Source organism: Anolis sagrei, chromosome 5, assembly GCF_037176765.1.
Source record: "Anolis sagrei isolate rAnoSag1 chromosome 5, rAnoSag1.mat, whole genome shotgun sequence".
Classification (NCBI taxonomy): Eukaryota; Metazoa; Chordata; class Lepidosauria; order Squamata; family Dactyloidae; genus Anolis; species Anolis sagrei.
This window is the reverse complement of record NC_090025.1, coordinates 52,487,929-52,509,441: the sequence shown is the minus strand read 5'-3', so window position 1 is coordinate 52,509,441 and position 21,513 is coordinate 52,487,929. Positions and strand designations below refer to the sequence as shown.

Below are 21,513 nucleotides of genomic sequence, written 5' to 3'. Positions count from 1 at the left end.
GCTCCTCGGCTTTGGAATTCCCTCCCACTAGAGATTAGATCTGCTCCCTCCCTCCTGACCTTTAGAAAATTAACAAAAACCTGGCTTTGGAATATGGCATTTGAGGATTGAGTCAAGAACCCTCGTCCACATGGAAGGATGATGATGAATTATGACTGTATTGACGACTTGGCTTGTGTAATGTGATGATGTTTTTATTGTACTTATATTTTAATGTGTAATGATGATGCACTGTGCTGTTTTGTATATTACTGTATATGAACACATGTTGTGAATTGGCCTGAGTCCCTCCTTGGAGGTGAGAAGACCAGTATATAAAACTTCTAAATAAATAAATAAATAAATAAATATCCAGTGGTGTAGGGCGCTGACATCCTGTGATGATGCAGCATGTCTCATTAAGAGCCACATCCACTGTTTTAACGTGGTGAGATGTGTTCCACACTGGGCATGCATACTCAGAAGCAGAGTAGCAAAGCGCAGGGGCAGATGTTTTCACTGTGTCTGGTTGTGATCCCCAGGTTGTGCCAGTCGAGAAACAACCAGAAGTGGACTCAGATTACCTAGTTCAAAGCAGATATTGTGGGATTGTCTTCCTTGAGATTCTGGGATATAGGGCTGTGTGGAAGGGCCCATAGCGAGAAGGCTAAAGGCCTTGTGAAACTTGCAACTTCCATGGTTCTACCTAAGGGTTCATCCACATAGCCATATAACCCATAATATCAAGGCAGATAATCCCACAATATTGGTTTTGAACTGTTATCTGAGTCCACACTGCCATATATCCCAGTTTGAAGCAGAAAACGTGGGATTTTATTCAGCTGTGTGGAAGGGGCCTCAGATATCCCAGTTCAAAGCAGGTATTGTGGGATTTTCTGCCTTGATATTCTGGGATATAAGACAGTGTGGAAGGGCCTTGACTCTAGGTGTCTTCCAGCCTTTTACAATGAATGGAGCCAGGGGAAAGAAGGCCTGAAGGGGGAGCTAGAGAAACAGACTGAGGCCTTTACTGCGTCAAATAGCATCCTCTCCTCCACACCTGGCTGTCTGAGCAGAGGAGGGGGCGTGGCTCGGTTTCCACGGCAACGGCGCCTCTGCACTGTGCCGTCAGAGGCGGCGTAGTCGCGGTTGCTAAGCAACCCCTCGGGCGGAGCGGCCTAGCAGCAGTCCTGAGGCGCTGCGTAGACCTGGAGCTGGGGCAGGGACAAGGCAAGACCGGGCGCTGCTCAGCCCTCTCTCTCGCCCGAGGCAAGAAAGACCCTTCCTGCGACGCGAGGTACAGAGGTGGGCTGGAGGCGGGGAGCCGAGGCCTACCGGGCATCTACACTGCAGCTTGGCACCGCTTCTTGACGCAATGCGTTGATATCATGCCAAAGAGTGGTGGTGCCTCATCAGACTACAGCTCCCATTCATCTATATCATTGCACCATGGCAATTAATTCAAACTGTGTTAAATTATATTGATTCTATATAGTGTTGAGCAGGCATAGCCCAGGTTTTTTGGACTCCAACTCCCACAATTCCTAACAGCCACCTTCATAGAATCAAAGAGTTGGAAGAGACCTCATGGGCCATCCAGTCCAACCCCCTGCCAAGAAGCAGGAATATTGAATTCCAAACACCCCTGACAGATGGCCATCCAGCCTCTGTTTAAAAGCTTCCAAAGAAGGAGCCTCCACCACACTCTGGGGCAGAGAGTTCCACTGCTGAACAGCTCTCACAGTCAGGAAGTTCTTCCTCATGTTCAGGAATATCCTTTGTTGTAGTTTGAAGCCATTGTTCCTTGTCCTAGTCTCCAGGGAAGCAGATAACAAGCTTGCTCCCTCCTCCCTATGACTTCCTCTCACATGGCTGTCTACCACCATGTCCACACTACACCATGAGGGTTCTCTTCTATACATACTATATCTATCTAACCACCCATCCATCTTACATACAGGACAGTTTGGAAAACTGCACTACACCATGCTGTTTCTCTTCTATACATTATTCATGGCTATTATATCTCCTCTCAGCCTTCTCTTCTTCAAGCTAAACATGTCCCACTCTTTAAGTCGCTCCTCATAGGGCTTGTTCTCCAGACCCTTGATCATTCTAGTCACCCTCCTCTGGACACATTCCAGTTTGTCAATATCTCTCTTCAATTGTGGTGCCCAGAATTGGACACAATATTCCAGGTGTGGTCTAACCAAGGCAGAATAGAGGGGTAGCATTACTTCCCTAGATCTAGACACTATGCTCCTATTGATGCAGGCCATCAATAAAAAAAATCGTCTGTTACAAATTGTTGGAGTTGCAGTCCAAAACACCTGGAGGGCTGAAGCTGGCCCATGCCTATTCAACACTATATAGAATCAATGCAATTTGACACAATTTGAATTAATTGTCATGGTGCAGTGCTAGACTGAGGCACTTTCATCCATTTCTCTTTCATACGAGTCATTCAGAAGGAGTTGCCATAACCTCCCTCTGAGGCTGAGAGTGTGTGACTTTCCCAAGGTCACCCATTGGGTTTCCGTGACTGAGTGGGGATTCAAACCCCAGACCCCAATGCGCAAACGATGAAATGAAAGCTTTCCACACCTTTCGTGTTAGTGACATGCTCTTTAGACAGTCATCATTTCATGACACAGTGACTGAGTTTTTACTAGCAAACTGGATCTTAAACCAACCTCTTTGAATGCGATTTTCCTGCTTCTTGGCAGGGGGTTGGATTGGCTGGCCCACGAGGTGTCTTCCAACTCTATGATTCTACGTATGTAAATTGTAATAATGGAAGGTTTGGGGGTATATCATCTCTCATAAAACCCTCTTGTTTTTTAAAAAATATATGATTTCTAAGATTTCCAAGATTTTTGCCATTACATTTGTGTGACACACCAAAGCACTCTAACAGGTCACACACACAGTTTGGAAAGCTCCGCACTACACCATGCTGGTTCTCTTCTATACATACTATATCTAACCACCCATCCATCTTACATACAGTACAGTTTGGAAAACTGCACTACACCATGCTGGTTCTCTTCAATAAATTATCCATCCATCTTTACATACATAGTTGGAAAGCTCTGCACTCCACCATGCTGGTTCTCTTCTATACAGACCCTCTCTATCTGTCTAACCATCCATGTGTACATACAGTACAGTTTGGAAAGCTCTGCATTACACCATACTGATTGTCTTCCATACATTAGCTGTTCATATGTCTGTCCATCTGAACATACACAGTTGGAAACCTCTGCACTACACCACGCTGGTTCTCTTCTATACTTATTGTATCTATTTATCCATCCAGCCATCTGTACATACAGTAAAGTTTGGAAAGCTCTGCATTACACCATGCTGATTCTCTTCTATACATTATCTATCCATCTGCACATACACAGTTGGAAAGCTCTGCACTACACCATTCTTGTTCTCTTCTGTACAGATTTTATCCATCTATCCATCCATCTGTACATACAGTAGTTTGGAAAGCTCTGCATTACACCATGCTGGTTCTCTTTTATACATTATCAATCCGTCCATCTGTACATACACAGTTGGAAAGCTCTACACTACACCATACTGGTTCTCTTCTACACTGACTCTTATCTATCCATCTACCTATCTGTAGACACATATGGGTCAAATCCTGTTGCTACCTGCCAGATTGAGGAGACCCACTGAATCAAGGGGATTTACTTATATCTTCACTCACCACTGAGCAATTGATGTCTAAGGGCACTTCCACACAGCCCTATATCCCAGAATATTGAGGCAGAAAATCCCACAATATCTGCTTTGAACTGGGTTGTCTGAGTCCACACTCAGATAATGTATCCTTAATATTCTAGAATATGGGGCTGTGTGGAAGGGCCCTAAGGAATTGGATTTTGTCTCAGAAATGCTTCTGTGCATGTTTCATTGGCAATAAATGCTATCAAATTCAGTATGACCTATTTTCAAATAAAGGAACTTTTACTCTCCTAGTTAACCAGCAGGTGGCAATTTCATCTTAGAGTTCCTGATTATAGAATTAATGCAGTTTGATGCTATGGAATCATGGTAATAATAGTTTGGTGAGGCACTATTTGACAGGGTGGCTAAAGACATTGTAAAACTACAACTCCCATGATTCCATAGCACTGAGCCAATTCTGTTCATTAATTCTACAGTGTAGATGTACTCCTAGTTGTTCCTCAAAGATTTTGGATAGTCATTGTTCATGTTGGGCACAGTGAGATTAATACAGATACTGCAAGAAATTAAAATTTTATGCCAAAATGTGAAACATATTTTATATTCTTAAACGCCACAATACAATTCAAGAAAAAATACAGTTGTGTTTTACATCTTCTGCTGTGTTGCCCATACTTCTGAGCATACACTAATGAGAAAAACAAGAGAATATATTACATATTTAATTTTAAAAGTTTTAATTAAAACATGTTTCTAGTCCTCATGATTACTGTTAAAAAACACAAAGTGATAGTGTTCTTGGAGGAAATGAACAGATTTTTCTTGTGATTTCTTCTGTCCATACATTCACCATATCTTACACTGACAGACAGACCACTGTCCATATAGCACTACCTATAGGAACATTGCACAACCTTGTATTTGCAAATATTTTGATAGCAATTCCTAAAATATCATATATTCTATAGTTTTAGCAGGAGCTGATGGTGGGTGCAATGCATAATATCTGGAGGACTCTTGGATGCGGAGAGTTGGCCTATAATGTCTGGCACCAGGTTCCTACATAACTGGGGTCCCATTTACCTTTTTAATGCAGTTCAAAGCATTAAATGGTCAGTTCCATCAATTTGTGGCAGCCAGACAACTAAGGCCACAGTAGTGTGCAAAAGCCCTTAATGCACATAAGTGTTCTGTAGTTTGTGCAATCACCATCTGGGTGTCAAACTGGATCCTGGGTTTCCTATGCAATCATTTGTACAGAAACAACTTTATTCAATACCTATTTGAAGTTGCATTGAATGGTCTGTGCAGATGAGGCCTGACAGGACTTTTTTCTTGCCTTACTTGAATATGCCCCCCCCCCCCCCCCGGCTACATGCCTGAGTGTGGATATGCTATTGTGTGTTTTGTTTGTCAGGGAGAGTCATTTTTGCACATATACTGCAGCATCTTTTTGCTTTTTTTGGCTTTTTAAGTCCCTTCTGCTGAGTGATGGTCACTCGTAGGCCTGAGAGGTGTATTGTGACCAAATTTGGTGTCAATTCATCCAGTGGTTTTTGAGTTCTGTTAATCCCACAAACGAATGTTACATTTTTATTTATATAGATGGAATTAGAGAACTGTCAAACTTGAATTGTTATCTGTGTAAACTTAAGCTTAGTATAGTGCACCTAAAATTGGAAGGAAACAAAGATATTTGTTTACACATTTGAAAGGGACTTATAGCCATGTCTTATCAGTTCCTCTAGCAATTACAATTGAAACATGCTGAGAAAGTATGCCCCTTAGTCAAATATTTGCTGTTTTTAGGGTGAGAAAGGTCTTTCCTCAAAATAATTTCTATTTCAACTATGATTTTTCTGATCTACATTCAGCCAGAAGAGGTGCCTACGCTGGATCACAATTTGAGCATATAAGATTAATTTTCTAAGATCACTTAACATGTCTGATGAAGACAGTTTCAGCACCTTAGCCTACAGTAAGAGTCCAAAGTTCTCCAAAAGAACCACTTTTCAGGTAAACCTTTTAGATCTCCAATTGATGTACAGAATGGTCTTTACAATGAACTGAAATAAATTTCTCTACCATGTTAAAATTATCATCTTTGCCTAGAATATTTATGTATCATTATTTATGAAAGGCGATATGGTGAGTAAGGAATTAAGATGTTTAACTAAGACCTTGGTGGTAGATTTGATCACAAAGCTAGCAATACTAAATTGTATTTCTTTGGTGTCATTCACTTTATTTATGGAAAAAAAATATGCCCTGTGAATTCCATATGATAATTGGTCCTGTTTACAGTGCTGGAATTGTCTCTTAAATCTTTAAAAACATTTATGTTATATGGAATTAGTGTTAAATGAGTGTGTTTTCTCATCTGAATGATAATTGTTCTATGTATTTATATATAGGAAGAGTTACAAGAAGCACTTTCTGCTCGTGCAGCAAGACAACAAACAGCTGAATATTCTGAAGACTTTGAAAGTGATGATGAAGGTATGTTGGAATAACAGGATACCTTATAATAACATCAGCTTGTTCTGCTTTTGTTTAATGCATAGCAAGCCAATAATTACATGCAACCTGATTTTAGGATTGGTTCTTAGGCTGGTAAGGCACATGCCTTACTAAGTACTTGGGGTTAAAGATCATGAAGTAATGCTTCTGAAGTGTATCACAGATTTTTTTCATTTTAAGATAATGTGGATTAAAACTTTGTCTCCTCCCTCACATTCAAAACAGTTGCAATTGTTTTCATGCTTGCTTGGGAAAAAAGACATAGATGATACCTTGTTTGCTTGCTCAGTTTCCCTTTACAGCTAGGATAAGTGGTTGGTTTTGTTGGGGTTTTTTTTGGGGGGGGGGGGGGTTATCCTGAGGAATATTTGGATTACTAAAGCCTGTAGACAAGTCATTTTTAATACCGAAAATATATTGACTTTGGCTACATAAGAACTGGTACTCAAAGAATTACTACTGTATTTTATTTGGTTTTTGTATTATATCACAACACACCTTATTTTTCTTTCGAATGTGCTTATTTAGGTCCCCCTCTACACAATTACAGCCTGAATTGCTCCAAATATTTGTATATGTTTATGTTTTAGTCTATTATTAATGTTCTTTGGGATTTTAATACTTAAGTGCGACATGATTTATTACATGGATTTATTGCAAATGCAATGAAATGTGTTCTTGGAATTCAGAAACTTGTTTCATGGAATTCCAAAAATGAATTCTGGATAAAATAAAATCCCACATTATCTGCTTTGAACTGGGATATATGGCAGTGTGGACTCAGATATTCCAGTTCAAAGCAGATATTGTGGGTTATTCTGCTTTGATGTTCTGGGTTATATGGCTGTGTGGAAGGGCCCAAAGTTTTAGAAAAATGTCAATAAGGAAAATATATGGCAGAATGGTGTTTTCAATTAAGTTTTGTTTGCTGCATTTTATCTTATACACATATTGACAATCTTATCTGTTTCTAGGTTCAGAGAAGTTTTCTGAAACTTTGGAAAATACCTCAAAGAAATCTGTCGCTTTTGCAACACCATTATCCAAGAAGAATCATTACAGTGGGAGCAGTTTGAGAAGTGAAAGTGAAGATGACCTGTCTTTCTCAGATGTTGATGAGAGACCTCACTATGTGTCCGAGCTGGAGAGAGAGATTTTGAGGGAAGAGAGGGAAGGTGTCCCTTTTTCACTAATAGAATATTCTAGATCATATGAAGAGAATGTAGAAAAAACATCCATTCCATTTGACAGACATCTGCAAGATTGCCATTCTTTTGAAAAGGACACTGCTGATGGCTTCGCTCTGGGAGAGGATGAGGAGAGAACTTGGGAAACATCCGGATTGGAAAATGAACATCTGAGTGAAGAGACGCAGGACTTTGTTTCTGAAGAAGGGTCAGGTTTTGAATTAGAGGGTGAACAACAGGATGGAGAACGTATGTTTGAGCTGCAGTTAGAGAGGGATAATATGATTAAACAGAAACATGAAATCAAGCCTGTGCCAAAGCCAAGGGAATTCAAGAACAAATCAGCATCAGTATCAGGTAAAACAAATCAATATATTCTACTGCTGGAATTGTTTTAAAATTATATGTAAGTAAATAAGTTTTCTTAATTTTGATTATCACTTTCTTGGAAGCTTCAGCACTTCTGAATGTTTATATTTAAAACAAAATACTGTGTTGGTTGGGTAATATTTTTTCCATATTGACCTGTTTTATTACATATAAATAGATATAAGAGTGTCTGATATTATCTGAAGCATAATAACTGATGTCAAGTGTGCAATCTTCCCATATCACCTGTGATCAGTGAGCATTTTAAGCCGCTTATGTGTCCCCTTATACTACTGTGCTTCCAAGAAATACTGCAGCCATGTTCCAGTAAAACTCCAACACTTAATAAGTGACCATATGTATGAGACCTGAATATGTTTACGATCACAATATATGGAGAAATCATGCTTCTACCATCAACATTTTGCTCTGAGAATTTATTTTTCAGTGTTTCACGGGGATTTAAAGCCACAGTCTTACTAAAAGTGTTTGTGTTACCTTTCTCCACTCAGTGGCAGCACAGTCCAAGTTTCATGGTCTTAAAATACTCTTTCATGATTTTAAATATGGCATATGCTTTTATTTTCAAAGGCCATACATTTGAAGTCAGACCAACATTTCATATTTTTCTAGAATGTGTAAAAGTCTAAATAATCAACATTGAACATTGAAATGAAAATCATAAACACTAATTTAGTTATCACAAGGATTTACCAGAGTTCTTATTGGCTGATTTTTAAAATTCCAAGACACTATGCTGCCCCTGAATAGTTCTGAATTTGGAGAATATGCTTCCAAATTGAAACTTGATACAAAATTTCATCTGAAGGCACCCATGGACTAGATAAACTGGCCTAAGTGCAATTGATCAGTGGATCAATAAATAAATAATGACAAAACCAAAAAGTGAGAAATTTATGTCTGATTTTGAAAAATGGATATTTTTTAATGTTACATAGTGCAATCTGCACTGCAACCTGTCTGAAGGGTGACTGATGGCACTCAGAGACTTCCCAGGTAATAATTTTGCTTTTTTAAGAACAGAAAAAGACAGCCTAGGAAAGTTTGCAGTGCAGCTGGTGCCACAAAAACAGTTTTTTTGTCAGTATCATATATGTTCTAAGATCCTGGTCAGCAGATGCAAAATCATCAACCAGAATTAGGAATTTATGGGTGTCAACAACTAAATGTGACGCCCCCCCCCCCAATCAGCTTTTCCAGCCAGACAGAACCCCAACCCACAGCCAGGTCTTTACCATCTTTCTGAAGGACAGAAGGGAGGAGGCTGATCTAATCTTTCCAGGAAGGGAGTTCCATAGCCAGGGGGCAATCACTGAGAAGGCCTTGTCTCTTGTCCCTGCCAAACGAGCCTGTGACGGTGGCAGGACTGAGAGCAGGGCCACCCTAGAATATCTTAGTCTTCGCAGTGGTTCGTAAAAAAGAGAATCTTTATTTTCCTACACAGAAAAACAATGCTAAACCTCTGTAGATTCAATTTATTTGTGATGGGATCTTAACCATGCCTCATATTGCATATGACCTGACAACCTTTCAGTGTGCACCTAAGGACAACAGATTGGGATTGAAATATAGAATCCTATTTCTCATAAAAGATTACCGTCAGTTATTTAACTTTTTTTTACAAAGAAGTGAAAGAAGCAAGCATGTGTAAGAGTTTTAAATTGATGCTTTTTAATTTTCCAGTCTTAGAAAATTTCATTTTAATTGAAAATGAAGGATTTAATGCTATTCTCACATACGACTGAAGTAATACAAAAGAAATGGAGGAGATTGTTACATTTTGTCTAAATTATTTTCTTTTGAAATGCTGGTTAAAAATTGCATTCTTTGTATTTTTCTCAGCTGAGAATATCAGCATTCCTACATTCCATGAGTATTCAAAGCCGTCTCCTCAACCCAGGAGTGTTTTGAGGAAAAGTAGTCATGTGGAAGATTATGAGGGAAGCAAGGCAGAAGAGAGAACATCTCACAACCACAGATTCTTTTCTTTGTCTGCACCATCTTCTGAAACAAGGTTAAATGATCAAGTGGTGAAATCCGAAAGAAGAGCACTAGCTGAAAGTCCTAGTCCTGAGGTTAGAAATGGATTTAAAGCTATCCAGTATGAACAAAGGGTAAATAACAGAGAAGCAAAGTCCTTTTAAGTTGGGATACTGTATTATTTTATATGGCCTGTATTTACAAGTCAGCCAAGCTAATTGGCACTATGTAGGCTAATATGCAGATTGGAGTAATACGTTTTGGATTATGCTTTTCTAACAAAGCCCTTGGCTTGAAAAGTCATATTTTTGTGGAAAAATTATAAAATTTCCAAGTGATTTTTCTGGGTTTTTTTAAATGCTGAAAATAGGATGGAACAGATTTATGAACAAAAATGTACCAGAAATAAATTGATACATTTGTTCATTATTTTTATATTCGATAGGGAGTACAGATAGGTTTGTGGGGTCTAATTAGTGAGCAAATTTGTGGGCAAAGATCAGTAACTTAATTTTTATTACAGGTATACTAAGTCTAGGAAGGTTAGCTTCGGATGGTAAGGTAAGGTTAGGATACTAAGGATATAATTGGGAGAGGACTGACGAGGGAGGATGTCACCCCTGAATATGGTGAAGAGGGAAACATTCTATCTGACTTTCACTGCAGCTCACAATATCCTTTCTTAGTTATTTGATCTCTTGTTCTCATAGGAGAAGTAAGCACCTTATTTCTTCCTTTAATTATGCAATTGTTTTTTATTGTCATATTGTGTTCAGTCACCTTCAGCCTGAATCAGTCTTACAGGGTTTATATCAAGTTAGGTAAAGGTAAAGGTTTTCCCCTGACATGAAGTCCAGTCATGTCCGACTCTAGGGTGTGGTGCTCATCTCCATTTCTAAGCCGAAGAGCCGGCATTGTCCGTAGATACCTCCAAGGTCATGTGGCTGGCATGACTGCATGGAGCGCAGTTACCTTCCCGCTAGAGTGGTACCTATTGATCTACTCACATTTGCATGTTTTCAAACTGCTAGGTTGGCAGAAGCTGGGGCTGATAGCAGAAGCCATGGCACTCCCTGGATTCGAACATGCGACCTTTCAGTCAACAAGCTCAGCAGCTCAGTGCTTTAACTCACTGAGCCACCGGGGACTCCTTTTATATCAAGCTATAGGTATTTATCTCCCAGTCCAAGAATAATCACTCACACCATGTTTTATATCCTAGGGCCCCTGGATTTCAAGCTCCTCATCCCCATTTCCTATTCATTTTCCTTCGATGGATGAGAGAACTGGTGATTCCAACTTTAAAATATTTGGGGAAGAACTTTCATCAAAAGGTAAAAAGTAGAGTTGTATAAAATTACCTTTGGAACTGTTGGCTTTAATTGAAATCTTGCAGTTTTGTAATACTTAGCTATAACTACCCTTCAGGAGTCCAAATTGAACTTCTGATCATTTGTGATGAAAATTTCAAATTCACTAATGATAGAGGGAAATCTGAAATTAATTATCTCCTTTGGCTTTCTCTCCCTTGATCCTCTGTTTTTACAAGAGACTTTTGAGGACATTGTGCTAACAAGCTGATAATAACTGCTTCTCATAATTTATTAGCTCGAATGTCTCTGTAGGGAAACAGAATGGTTTTATGTGAGTTAATTTTTTTAGAAATCAGTTCTAGTATCATTTGGATTTATGCCCTGCTACCAATGAGCCTTTTCATTAGTCACATCACTTTCCATTTACATCCCCTTACCTGTTTCATAATTGTGTTATCTACCCAGCCCCTTTGTAGGTTGTAGTGTAGCATAACATGGTAGATAACTGTTATTTACAACTATCATCTTGCCTTTGTCTTTGTCTTTGCCTCGGAGCCCACATACTTTTTGTAAGTTCATAGCACTCAGGTTAGAGGGACAGTTAAGGATAGGGGGAGGTGGAACTCTGAACAGTCTTCATTACATTTTGCCCATGGCATATAATTTCAGTGCCTGCATAGTTCCATTGGCATTTAGGCTCTTGCTGGCTTCCCACTTAAATAATTTGTCAGGCATTACAGCGATGCATTCTTGTGTTATTTAGTTATAACAGCGTTGCCAATGTAGTATGGAGCAGGATACAGTTTTCAACCACATTGACTGTATTGGTGAATGTTAGAGGCTCAGGAGATGAGGGTGGATTCCACCTTGAGTACTGTCAGATCAGCCTCACTTTAGGTTGCAAGAAACCACTCAGTGGCTCACACCCAAACAGATTCCATACCTGTCACTCAGTTGTCCATGTCAGCAAGTCAGCCAAGGAGATTTTGGATAATAGGTTCCCCAGTGTCAGATCCATGCCTCAAGCTAGTCAAAAGCCTGAAGCTATTTATAAAGTTGTAACCTCTTTTATTCCAAACATTTTCTACCTGTTTGTGTTTTCCTTCTCACAGCTGTATCCACAAAGTCTCTCTTGTCATGAATAGACACTGTCTTGTCTATATCTAACTATATCTGATAAATACTGATAGTTAGAAATACATAAATACAGAAAATACAATAACACCTGGCTCAACTGGTATACAGTCCCAGCATCATTGGGAAATAAGTTCCTGAAAGCATAAGACCTTTGACATGCTTTAAATTATTTATAAATATCCTGACTTTTTTCATGTCAGGAGCAACTTGAGAAACTGCAAGTCGCTTCTGGTGTGAAAGGGTTGTCTGTAAGGACGTTGTCCAGGGGAGGCCCAGATGTTTTACTATCCTTTGGGAGGTTTCTCTCATGTTCCCATATGAAAAGCTGGAGCTGACAGATGGGAGCTCACCCCAATCTCCAAGTTCAAACCACTGACCTTTTGGTCAGCAGTCCTGCCAGCACAAGGGTTTAACCATTGTGCCACCAGGGGCTCCAATATACTGGCTGAGCACTGGTAACCAAATCGACATGAGAGAGAATCATTCGTTTGCTCTTCTCTTACCTCTTTCTGTGTCTTGCTGAAAAACAGCAGTTTACCCTCTTGCTCACAAAAAACTAGTTTAGGTTACTTAATATCAGGGAAATATATGCTCCCTGTCCCGTTTTTCTAATCTAATCATATGGCAACTAGTTCCTATTTAAATGCATCACCTGAATGTTCTAGGTTATGAAAACTACTTTCTCATATCCAACACTGGTTGAGATACTTTTTTAAAGTGTTGAAATTCTAATCACATATCTCAGGCGTCAAATCTAGATAGTAAATCTACAGGTTGACCCAGCATTTGGCCACATTGTGCCCCATATACTATGTGAAACATAAGAAGATATGCACCTATAAAATAATAATAATAATAATAATAATAATAATAATAACAACAACAACAACTTTATTCTTATATCCCACCACCATCTCCCCGCAGGGACTCGGGCGGCTTACAGACGACACAAAGTGCCTAAAAACAAAAATAAAAGTGAACATATAAAATACAAAAAAATAAAACACATGCCCATATAAAAGCATACATTCAAACACAGTCAAGCTGCGATCCTCCAGTTCATAAGAATGTACCAGGAATTAATTTGTAATTATGTTTTTAATTGTATCATGTAATTTTAAATCTTCCAGTTGATAGGGAAACTGATATGACAGTTTCTTTCTTTTTTTAAAAAAAATGCTATATGAGACAAGTTATGACAGTATGCTTCCATACTGAAATGGACAAAACATGAACTAAGGCAGACATGCCAATTTTTAAAGAATAAATTCAAGTAACAGTTTGTGCAGTAGTTAATTTTTTCTATCTTAAGTCACTGTTTATTTCATGTAAAATTAGATCTTGGAGAGAGTTACTAACTTCTGCTTAAAACAAAAAGAAAGCCACTCCTATCCAATGACTTCTGCAGCCCCCAAAATCTATCATTAATACTGTACTTTCTTTTCTTTTTCATTTGAAAATTAGATGATGAAGAAAAAGGAACTGGCAACAGCAGTGATCAGAAATTACTGGAGAGTGACAGAAAATCACCTTCTGTGTTAGAACTAATGATGACGACAGCCTATGAGAAAACTAAGAAATTGCAGAAGTCAGTTGAAGATGATTTTGAGCAAAAGCTGGAGACATTAGAACATAGTGCCATTAAGGACAGATCAAGAGAGGCCACAAAGGATGATAAATATGAACAGAAGATAGACCTAAGTACTTTAAAAGCTGCACTGGAATTGTCAGAGGATTCAGTAAAGGTGTGTTTGATAAATTTGTATCATAATTGGTGAGAATTTTCAAATAACATAACTACATATGCATTCATACATCTATTTCTGTGGGTGTCCTTTTGCTTATTTGTCGGGTTAGCAGAACACTGTCATAAAACAGGAAATCATCGAAATACAGAACATACAGTGCTCTGTTCCTTAATCTGTTGAATATGGGGGGGGGGGGGGACTTGCAGATGATAAAAGGATGTGTAGGAAAAGACTGTCCCTCATGTGTAGGCAACAGAAAGCAGGTTTTAAAAAGATACAGAGGTTTTAAAAAGATACAGAATCCATTGTAGATTGGGGGAGGGAAAAGGAGTTGAAGGAAAAGTAGGCATCCATGTTGTAAGTTGAGAACTGATGGGATAGAGAAGAACAAGCAGGTGAAGAGCTGTGCCTCTGTTTCTGGCACCAAATTAGGAGCCACAAGGAGTTCACTTTAGGAAATGATGGTATTTATTTCTCATGTCAGAAGCAAATTGAGAATACAGTTAAAATATATTTTAAAAACCACAAAGTTAAAAACTTGGCATTATGCAAAATTTCCTATGAGCAGAAGCTGGCCACTTGGAGTGCCTCTGGTGTCGCTGTAAGAAGGTCCTCCAGTGTGCATGTGGCAGGGCTCAGATCGTATTGTAGTAAGTTGTGTGTAGTTTGCTCTTCTCCGCACTTGGATGTTGCGGTCTCAATTTTGTAGCCCCATTTCTTAAGGTTGGCTTTGCCAGAGTCCTGTCCGTTCAGTGCCTTCCAAGTCGCCCAGCCTTCTGTGTGCCCAGAAGGAAGTTTCTCAACTGGTATCAGCCACTGATTGAGGTTCCAGGTTTTAGCCTGCCACTTTTGGACTCTTCCTGAGGTGCTCTTGAGAGTATCTCTGTAGATCTTAGGAAGCTCTTTCTTCATTGAATTCATTGGCATGCTGGCTGATACCTGAACAAAGGATGGGCCGGAGATATCAATGCCTTGGTCCTTTTATTGCTGCCTGCTACTTCCCTGCGGATATCAGATAGTGCAATACTAGCAAAACAGTATAATTTCTCCAGTGGTGTTGGGCACAGACATCCTGTGATAATGTGACATGTCTCATTAAGAGCCACATCCACTATTTTAACATGGTGAGATGTAGGAAATGATGCTAAATATGATGAATAAAGAAAGAGTACAGAGTAGAGAAAAAGACAAAAAAAGTGCATTGTCTGTGGGATCTTCTCTCTCTCATTTTTTTCTCCCTTCTAGTTAAAGAGGAAGCATGCACATGCATTCACACTCATTTTGAAGACTAGAATCTACAAAAGCTTATGCTGAAATATATCAGCTAATAGCAAAGGTGCAACTAGATCTCCCCTCCTACACATAGACACACTTCCCCTTTTATACAAATGTACATATGCATGCTGGCTACTATAAGCTTATCCTTAGAACTATGTTCTGCCAATATTGAACTAGAAAGCTCAGCACTCACTTTCCATTTCAGCTGGAGATTATCTTTGTTTCCAGTCATTGTACAAGAGATCATAGATACAGAAAGTCTATGTTAAAGGATAGAGATTCATTGCTATTAGCACGGTAGATGTACGTTTAGATCCCAATATATCAACATAGGTGAAAATCATTTTAGCATGTTCCCTTAGAAATCATTTTAGTGTGTTCAGTGATTTTCACACATGTAGGCATGGCTGTAGTCCTTTTGTTGTCCATTTCTCAGATTCTACTGACATGTACAGGCTATAAATAAGGAAGAAGGAATTGGTTGTGCTTCCTATATTTTAGTTCAAAAAGAGCATTTCACAGGTTTATATCTTGAGCTTTCTAAACTTTCGCAGACTTTTTTTTTATTCTGAAACACTCAGAATGTTGAAATATGTGCAATGATTATTGGAATGGCCCCAGATTACAATTATAGATGGCATGATTTTAATAGTGAATGGAATATTTTTATATGTTTTAACATGCTTTACTTTTAATTTAGATTTTAATACAAATGTATTTTAACTGTATGTTGCTGTGTCTAAATGTTAACATTTTGTTTATGTCTCATGTTTAATAGTTTTAATGATTTTAAGTCAAAGTTATATGTAGTAATTATGATTTCTTTGTGTTACTGTATGTTGACATTGAATTTTTGCCATTAATATGTTGTAAACTGCCCTGAGTTTCCCCAGGGATGAGAAAAGTGGTATATAAATACAGTAAATAAATAAATAAATAAAGACATTGAATAGTTCCCTATATTTAAAGCTGCCTTGAGTCCCCTTTGGGGTAGAGAAAGGCGGAATATATATTTATTTATTTTGAATATTTATATCCCGTCCTTCTCAACCCCTGAAGGGGGACTCAGGGTGGCTTACAACTGGCACTCATTAGATGCCAACAAACAAACAATCGCAATACAAACAATTAACATTAAGTAAACCAACAAGATTATAAAAATACATTAAAATATTGATCATTAAGTATTAAAACACAACCAAGCCTAAATTCCCAAATCCAAATCGTAATCCAGAGTTTCAGTCCAAGATCTATTCAATGACAGTCCTCTTAAGTCATTGCAGTTGCTGCTTGGTCAGCTGCCTAAATACTTGGTCCCAAAGCCAAGATGTAAGCTTTTTTTCCTTAAAGGTGAGGAGAGAGGGAGTCACCTTCATTTCACTGAGGAGTGTGTTCCATAGATAGGGAGCCACCACCAAAAAAGCCCTGTCTCATCCCCACTAATCACGCTTGCAAGGGTGGCGGGATCGAGAGCAGGGGCTCCCCTGACAATTGTAAACTTTGAGGTGGATCATACTGGGAGATACGTTTGGACAGATAAACTGGGCTGGAACTGTATAGGGCTTTATAGGTCAAGATCAGCACTTTGAATTGTGCTCGGAAATGGACCGGTAGGGTAAATAAAGAAATAAATATGTGCTACTTGGTCATTCTGTTGTTTGTCATATTTTGAAACAGTTTTGTTTTTGTTTTATTAGGAGAGGAGTGAATTTAAAGAGCGAGTTTCACAAAAAGTAAAATCTCGAGTAAGCAGGTAGGAATCAAGAGCCAATGAAAGTACTTTCTAAGAGACAACAAACATAAGAATGCATTTAGTCTATTGCCTTTATTAGAACTGAAAATGCTCTATATCGTCTTTTTTTATTTTACAGGTCTTTGAGCTCTGCACATTTGAAGAAAACTGGGAAACCCCCTCATATCCCAACAAGTACATCTTCTCAGTACTTGGGAACTTTAAAGTTCTTGGACAACAAACATTTACGAAAATATAGTGCTGAACTTGATAAAGCTGACAGCTTGAGAGCAGCAGTGTATCAGGTAAACATGTAGCACCATTTAGTGCAATAAGATTATCCCTTCCAATTAAAACACAATTTACAGAGTAGGTGTGCTGAACATAACATAAATGCCAATGTCCATTATATGATGATACCTTGTATTTAGGCTTGGGTAACCACGGAAAAATTTGGTTCTAAACTCGTTTTATTTTTAGGGGGCCCTTGCGTTTCGTTTTTTTTAATAATTCCGAAATTTACGAAATTTCGTAAAATTACGAATCGATTCGTTAATGGCGGACGAGATTGCGCAATATGCTAAAAAAAACCTCCAAATGGGACAGGAGGAACTTCTGAAGCTTCCCTCTCCCTCTGTTGTTGACTGTTGGTGTGATAAAACAAACAACAACTATAAAACTTGCACCAGACATGTGAAAATAATTACGAAATAATTACGAAATAAATTGAAAAAATTGTTTTGAATCTTTATTACTCCTCACACAATTCCTGCATGGCTCAATATTGGATCATAAGCTAATTTAAATACGAATTAATAACGAATTACGAAATTAATGAACGAAACCGCCCAAGCCTACTTGTATTACATCAGCCAAGAATGACAAACATTTTCTGTGCAAAGGGAAGTGCTGTGAAAAGCAGGCTGTGTCTCTAGAGTGCTTAGAGTGGCATGAATTGACCGGCAGTGAATAGAACAATCCATACTTAACTTGGATAAAGATAAAAGACAGATTCTTTTTTGCTTAATTGTTTTTAATATATAAAGGTAGGATGTTAAACTTAACTAAGATTAAGCTATGATTAGAAATAGGCCTTGAATTTTGCTTCCTTCCCAGCTTTTCATTATAAATAACAAGGAGCAGGTTCAGAAAAATGGTTTTCAAATATATTTGAATAAGATATCTGTGGCCTATGAGATAGTCCCATTTTATGACTTAACCATTCTTGAAGCTTGAAGTAACTGAAGCAACAGCCCTTATCATCATAGGAGTAAAGGTGATTTTGAAAGCTAGGGAATTGCCTGTTATGTGCAAATAAAGGTTTGCATCATGTGTATGACAGGTTTCCATTCCAGTAGAAATATTAATGTTTTCATACATGCAAAATTAAAAGGATATTTCATAGCATGAGTATAGAAATCAAGTGGTGGTTTCACTGATAAAAATGAATTTGTTTGTTTTTTGTTAGCAAATAATTTCATCAAGTATAAACTTTGTACAATTTTTTGGTTATGTTTTTCAGGACTGGTTAGAAAAGAAGAGAGTATTCCTAGTGGAACTGCAAAGAATTAAAAGAAACAAAGCTGAGAATCTGCGGGAGAAAAATGAAAAGGTTTTATTTTTAAAATCACTGATCTAAAACTGCCACCATCATACTATGAGATTTGACATACAAGTATTCTGAGTTTGCCTTTCCAATTAACTATTAGCATGTATTTCTTTTAAAAATGTAGTTTTTGAAGTGCATTAAAATGAAATCACTGAGCTTTCAAGTTTCACAATAATTGTTTAGGAAATTATTCCTTATGGCTAATTAATATTGGATCAGGAATAGGCTCTAACAGAGGGTAGAAGAGAAAATTCCAGTTTACTTCCTGGTTGGGAAAAAAAGATTTCTAAAAAGCCAAAGGAAGGAGAATTTGGAGTATAGAGGTATTTGGGGCAATCATTTTCATAAAAATAAATTGTAACAGGTACTGGGCACTGAGTTTGCAAAAATGACATGCAAAATTTTCCCAACTTATTTGAATTACACCCCACTTACTTTGCAATTCATTTAACTGTACTGATAAACCAGCGTAGTTATTTCTAGCACTAAAACCAATGTGTTTTAGGTCATGTTCAGCAATCTTGAATGAATAGAAGTATACTGTACAGATTTTTTCTGATTTTCAAATTGCTTTATATTGTCATAAAGGCTTATATTTAGTAGTAAGGAACAATGAGGGTATAGCAAATAAGCACAACAAAGGATGTGATAGTTGACTAACCAAATGTTTTGCAGAAAATTGGAATATTTTCCCCAAGGAATACAGGGACATTGGATGAAATTTCACTCGCTTCTTGTAGTTGCCTGAGTTACAAGGCATATTTCTATAAACTTATACATTTGTAGCAAATAATTAGATTTGAAATAACCTGATACATACTGGCCAAAGTCCTGTAACAGCTTTTATTTAACTAAGTACTGTATCTCATTACATAATAGTCACACTCTTTAATAGCTGAGTAATTGGGGGCGGGGGGGGGGGGGATCTGCCTTTGATTCTCCAGTTTCTTTTGTTTTTTCTTTTCTTTTTTTTTGGGGGGGGGGGTTGCTGAGTTTTCCAGGCTGTATGGCCATGTTATAGAATCATTCAGTCCTTCAGGAAAAAGTTGAAAACGTGGCTATGGGACCAGGCATTTGGATAGTAGGTTAATAAATGATGAACATGTTATGGTAAATGGACTGTGGGCAGGCTTCGGAACCAAGGTGTTGATTGTAGAACTCAGATTTAGATTTGGCCAACTAATTGAATTTGCACTATTTTAAATGGTTTAAATTTATATGAATGTTTTATCTATTTTTTAATTGCTGTTTTATCTGTATGTATATGGGAGGCATCAAATTGTTGCTAGCTGTAAGCCGCCCTGAGTCCCCCTTTGGAGGTAGACAAGGGCAGGGTACAAATATTTGGAATAGATAAATAAATAAAATTCTCTTCTGACGTTTCACCCACATCTATTGCAGGCATCCTCAGAGTTTGTGAGGTCTGTTGGATACTAGGCAAGTGAGGTTTATATATCTGTGGAATGTCCAGGGTTGGCGAAAGAACTCTTGTCTGCTTGACGCCCATGTGAATGTTGCAATTGGCCACTTTGATTAGCATTGAATAGCCTTGCAGCTTCAAAGCCTGGCTTGTTGCTGCATGGGGGTCCTTTGTTGGGAGGTGTTAACTGGCCCCAATTGATTCTTGTCTGGAATTCCCCTGGGGTTTTTTTTTTAGTGTTGCTCGTTATTTACTGTCCTGATTTTAGAGTTTTTTTTAATGCTGGAAGCCAGATTTTGTTCATTTTCATGGTTTCCTCCTTTCTGTTGAAATTGTCCACATGCTTGTGGATTTCAATTGCTTCTCTGTTTAGTCTGACATGGTGGTTGTAGAGCGGTCCAGCATTTCTGTGTTCTCAAATAATATGCTGTGTTCAGGTTGGTTCAACAAGTGCTCAGCTATGACTAACTTCTCTGGTTGAGTTTAGTCTGCAATACCTTTTATGTTCCTTGGTTCATGTTTGGGTGCTGCATTTGGTGGTCCCTATGTGGACTTGTCCACAGCTGCATGGTATCTGGTAGACTCCTGCAGAGGTGAAAGGGTTGCTCTTGTTATTTGCTGAATGTAGCTCCTGTTGGATTTTCTTAGTGGTTCTGTAGATTGTTTGTAGGTAGTTTGCTTTTTTAAATGCCTTACCTCTGAGAAAGGAGGAGGAGGAGGAGGAGGAGGGATGACACAGCCTCAAACAGCTTCATTTTTGTGTGTGTTTGTTTGTTTTATTGCCTTGCCTCTGAGAATGAGGAGAAAGTATTTTCTCCCTCTTCCTTCTCTTTCTCCAGAGGCAAGGCAGTTTACAAAATTTGGAATGGAGCTCTTTGGAGAAAGGAAGGAAGATTTTTATTCCAAAGACCTCCATTTCACTTTTTTAAAACTGCCTGGCCTTCAGAGAAAGAAGAAAGGAAGGGGGGAATCAGCTCCAAGCAGCTCTGTGTCCATTATGTGAAGAAAGGCTGAAAGCTAATTTTGGAGCCAAAAAAGGGGGTGCAACAACTATATAGTGATGGCTACTACGCAGTGAATTATGATCCTTGATAACTTCTCCTGGTCAGTCCCCACCAAACTGGATCGAAATATCATTCAACCAGGCTCTGGTCATCCACAGAATCAACTTCTTTCTCCCCATGAAGCTGATGATCAGTAAAAATAGATTTATAGGGAAGTTACAATCATGGCAGTAATATCAAAATAGTGATTAAGTAGTGATTGTGAAAGAGTAACCCAATCATCACTACTTAGTCATAATGTTGATACTATTTCTGTGACTATAATTTGCTTTCTCAATCTTCTTCACCAGGTATCAGCAGCATGGAGGGCAGGAGGTCCTGTCTGCTGATTAGTAGAGCATAGTTGAATGATGTTTCTGTCATGTTTGGAGCTGTTGAACCAGAAAAATTAATTAATGGAGTACTTAGTTAAATATAAACTGATGCACAATTCCAAAATATGTTTATTCTG

The 21,513-nt window shown here is 38.3% G+C and overlaps 1 protein-coding gene across 4 annotated transcripts in view; it reads left to right on the top strand.

The window, feature by feature from the left end:
- Positions 1-1,123: 1,123 nt before the first annotated feature.
- The window catches only part of MAP9 (microtubule associated protein 9), a 39,233-nt gene continuing 18,843 nt past the window's right edge, over positions 1,124-21,513 (top strand). For 3 of the 4 annotated variants that reach the window (XM_060778799.2, XM_060778802.2, XM_060778798.2), the window contains exons 1-10: positions 1,124-1,276; positions 5,559-5,700; positions 6,099-6,183; positions 7,179-7,748; positions 9,624-9,895; positions 10,984-11,095; positions 13,676-13,956; positions 16,935-16,990; positions 17,109-17,274; positions 18,492-18,581. In XM_060778799.2, the coding sequence (XP_060634782.2) occupies positions 5,626-5,700; positions 6,099-6,183; positions 7,179-7,748; positions 9,624-9,895; positions 10,984-11,095; positions 13,676-13,956; positions 16,935-16,990; positions 17,109-17,274; positions 18,492-18,581 (1,707 nt within the window). In that variant the 5' untranslated portion in view covers positions 1,124-1,276; positions 5,559-5,625. The remainder of the gene's footprint in view (positions 1,277-5,558; positions 5,701-6,098; positions 6,184-7,178; positions 7,749-9,623; positions 9,896-10,983; positions 11,096-13,675; positions 13,957-16,934; positions 16,991-17,108; positions 17,275-18,491; positions 18,582-21,513) is intronic. The other variant, XM_060778800.2, reaches the window with a different exon arrangement.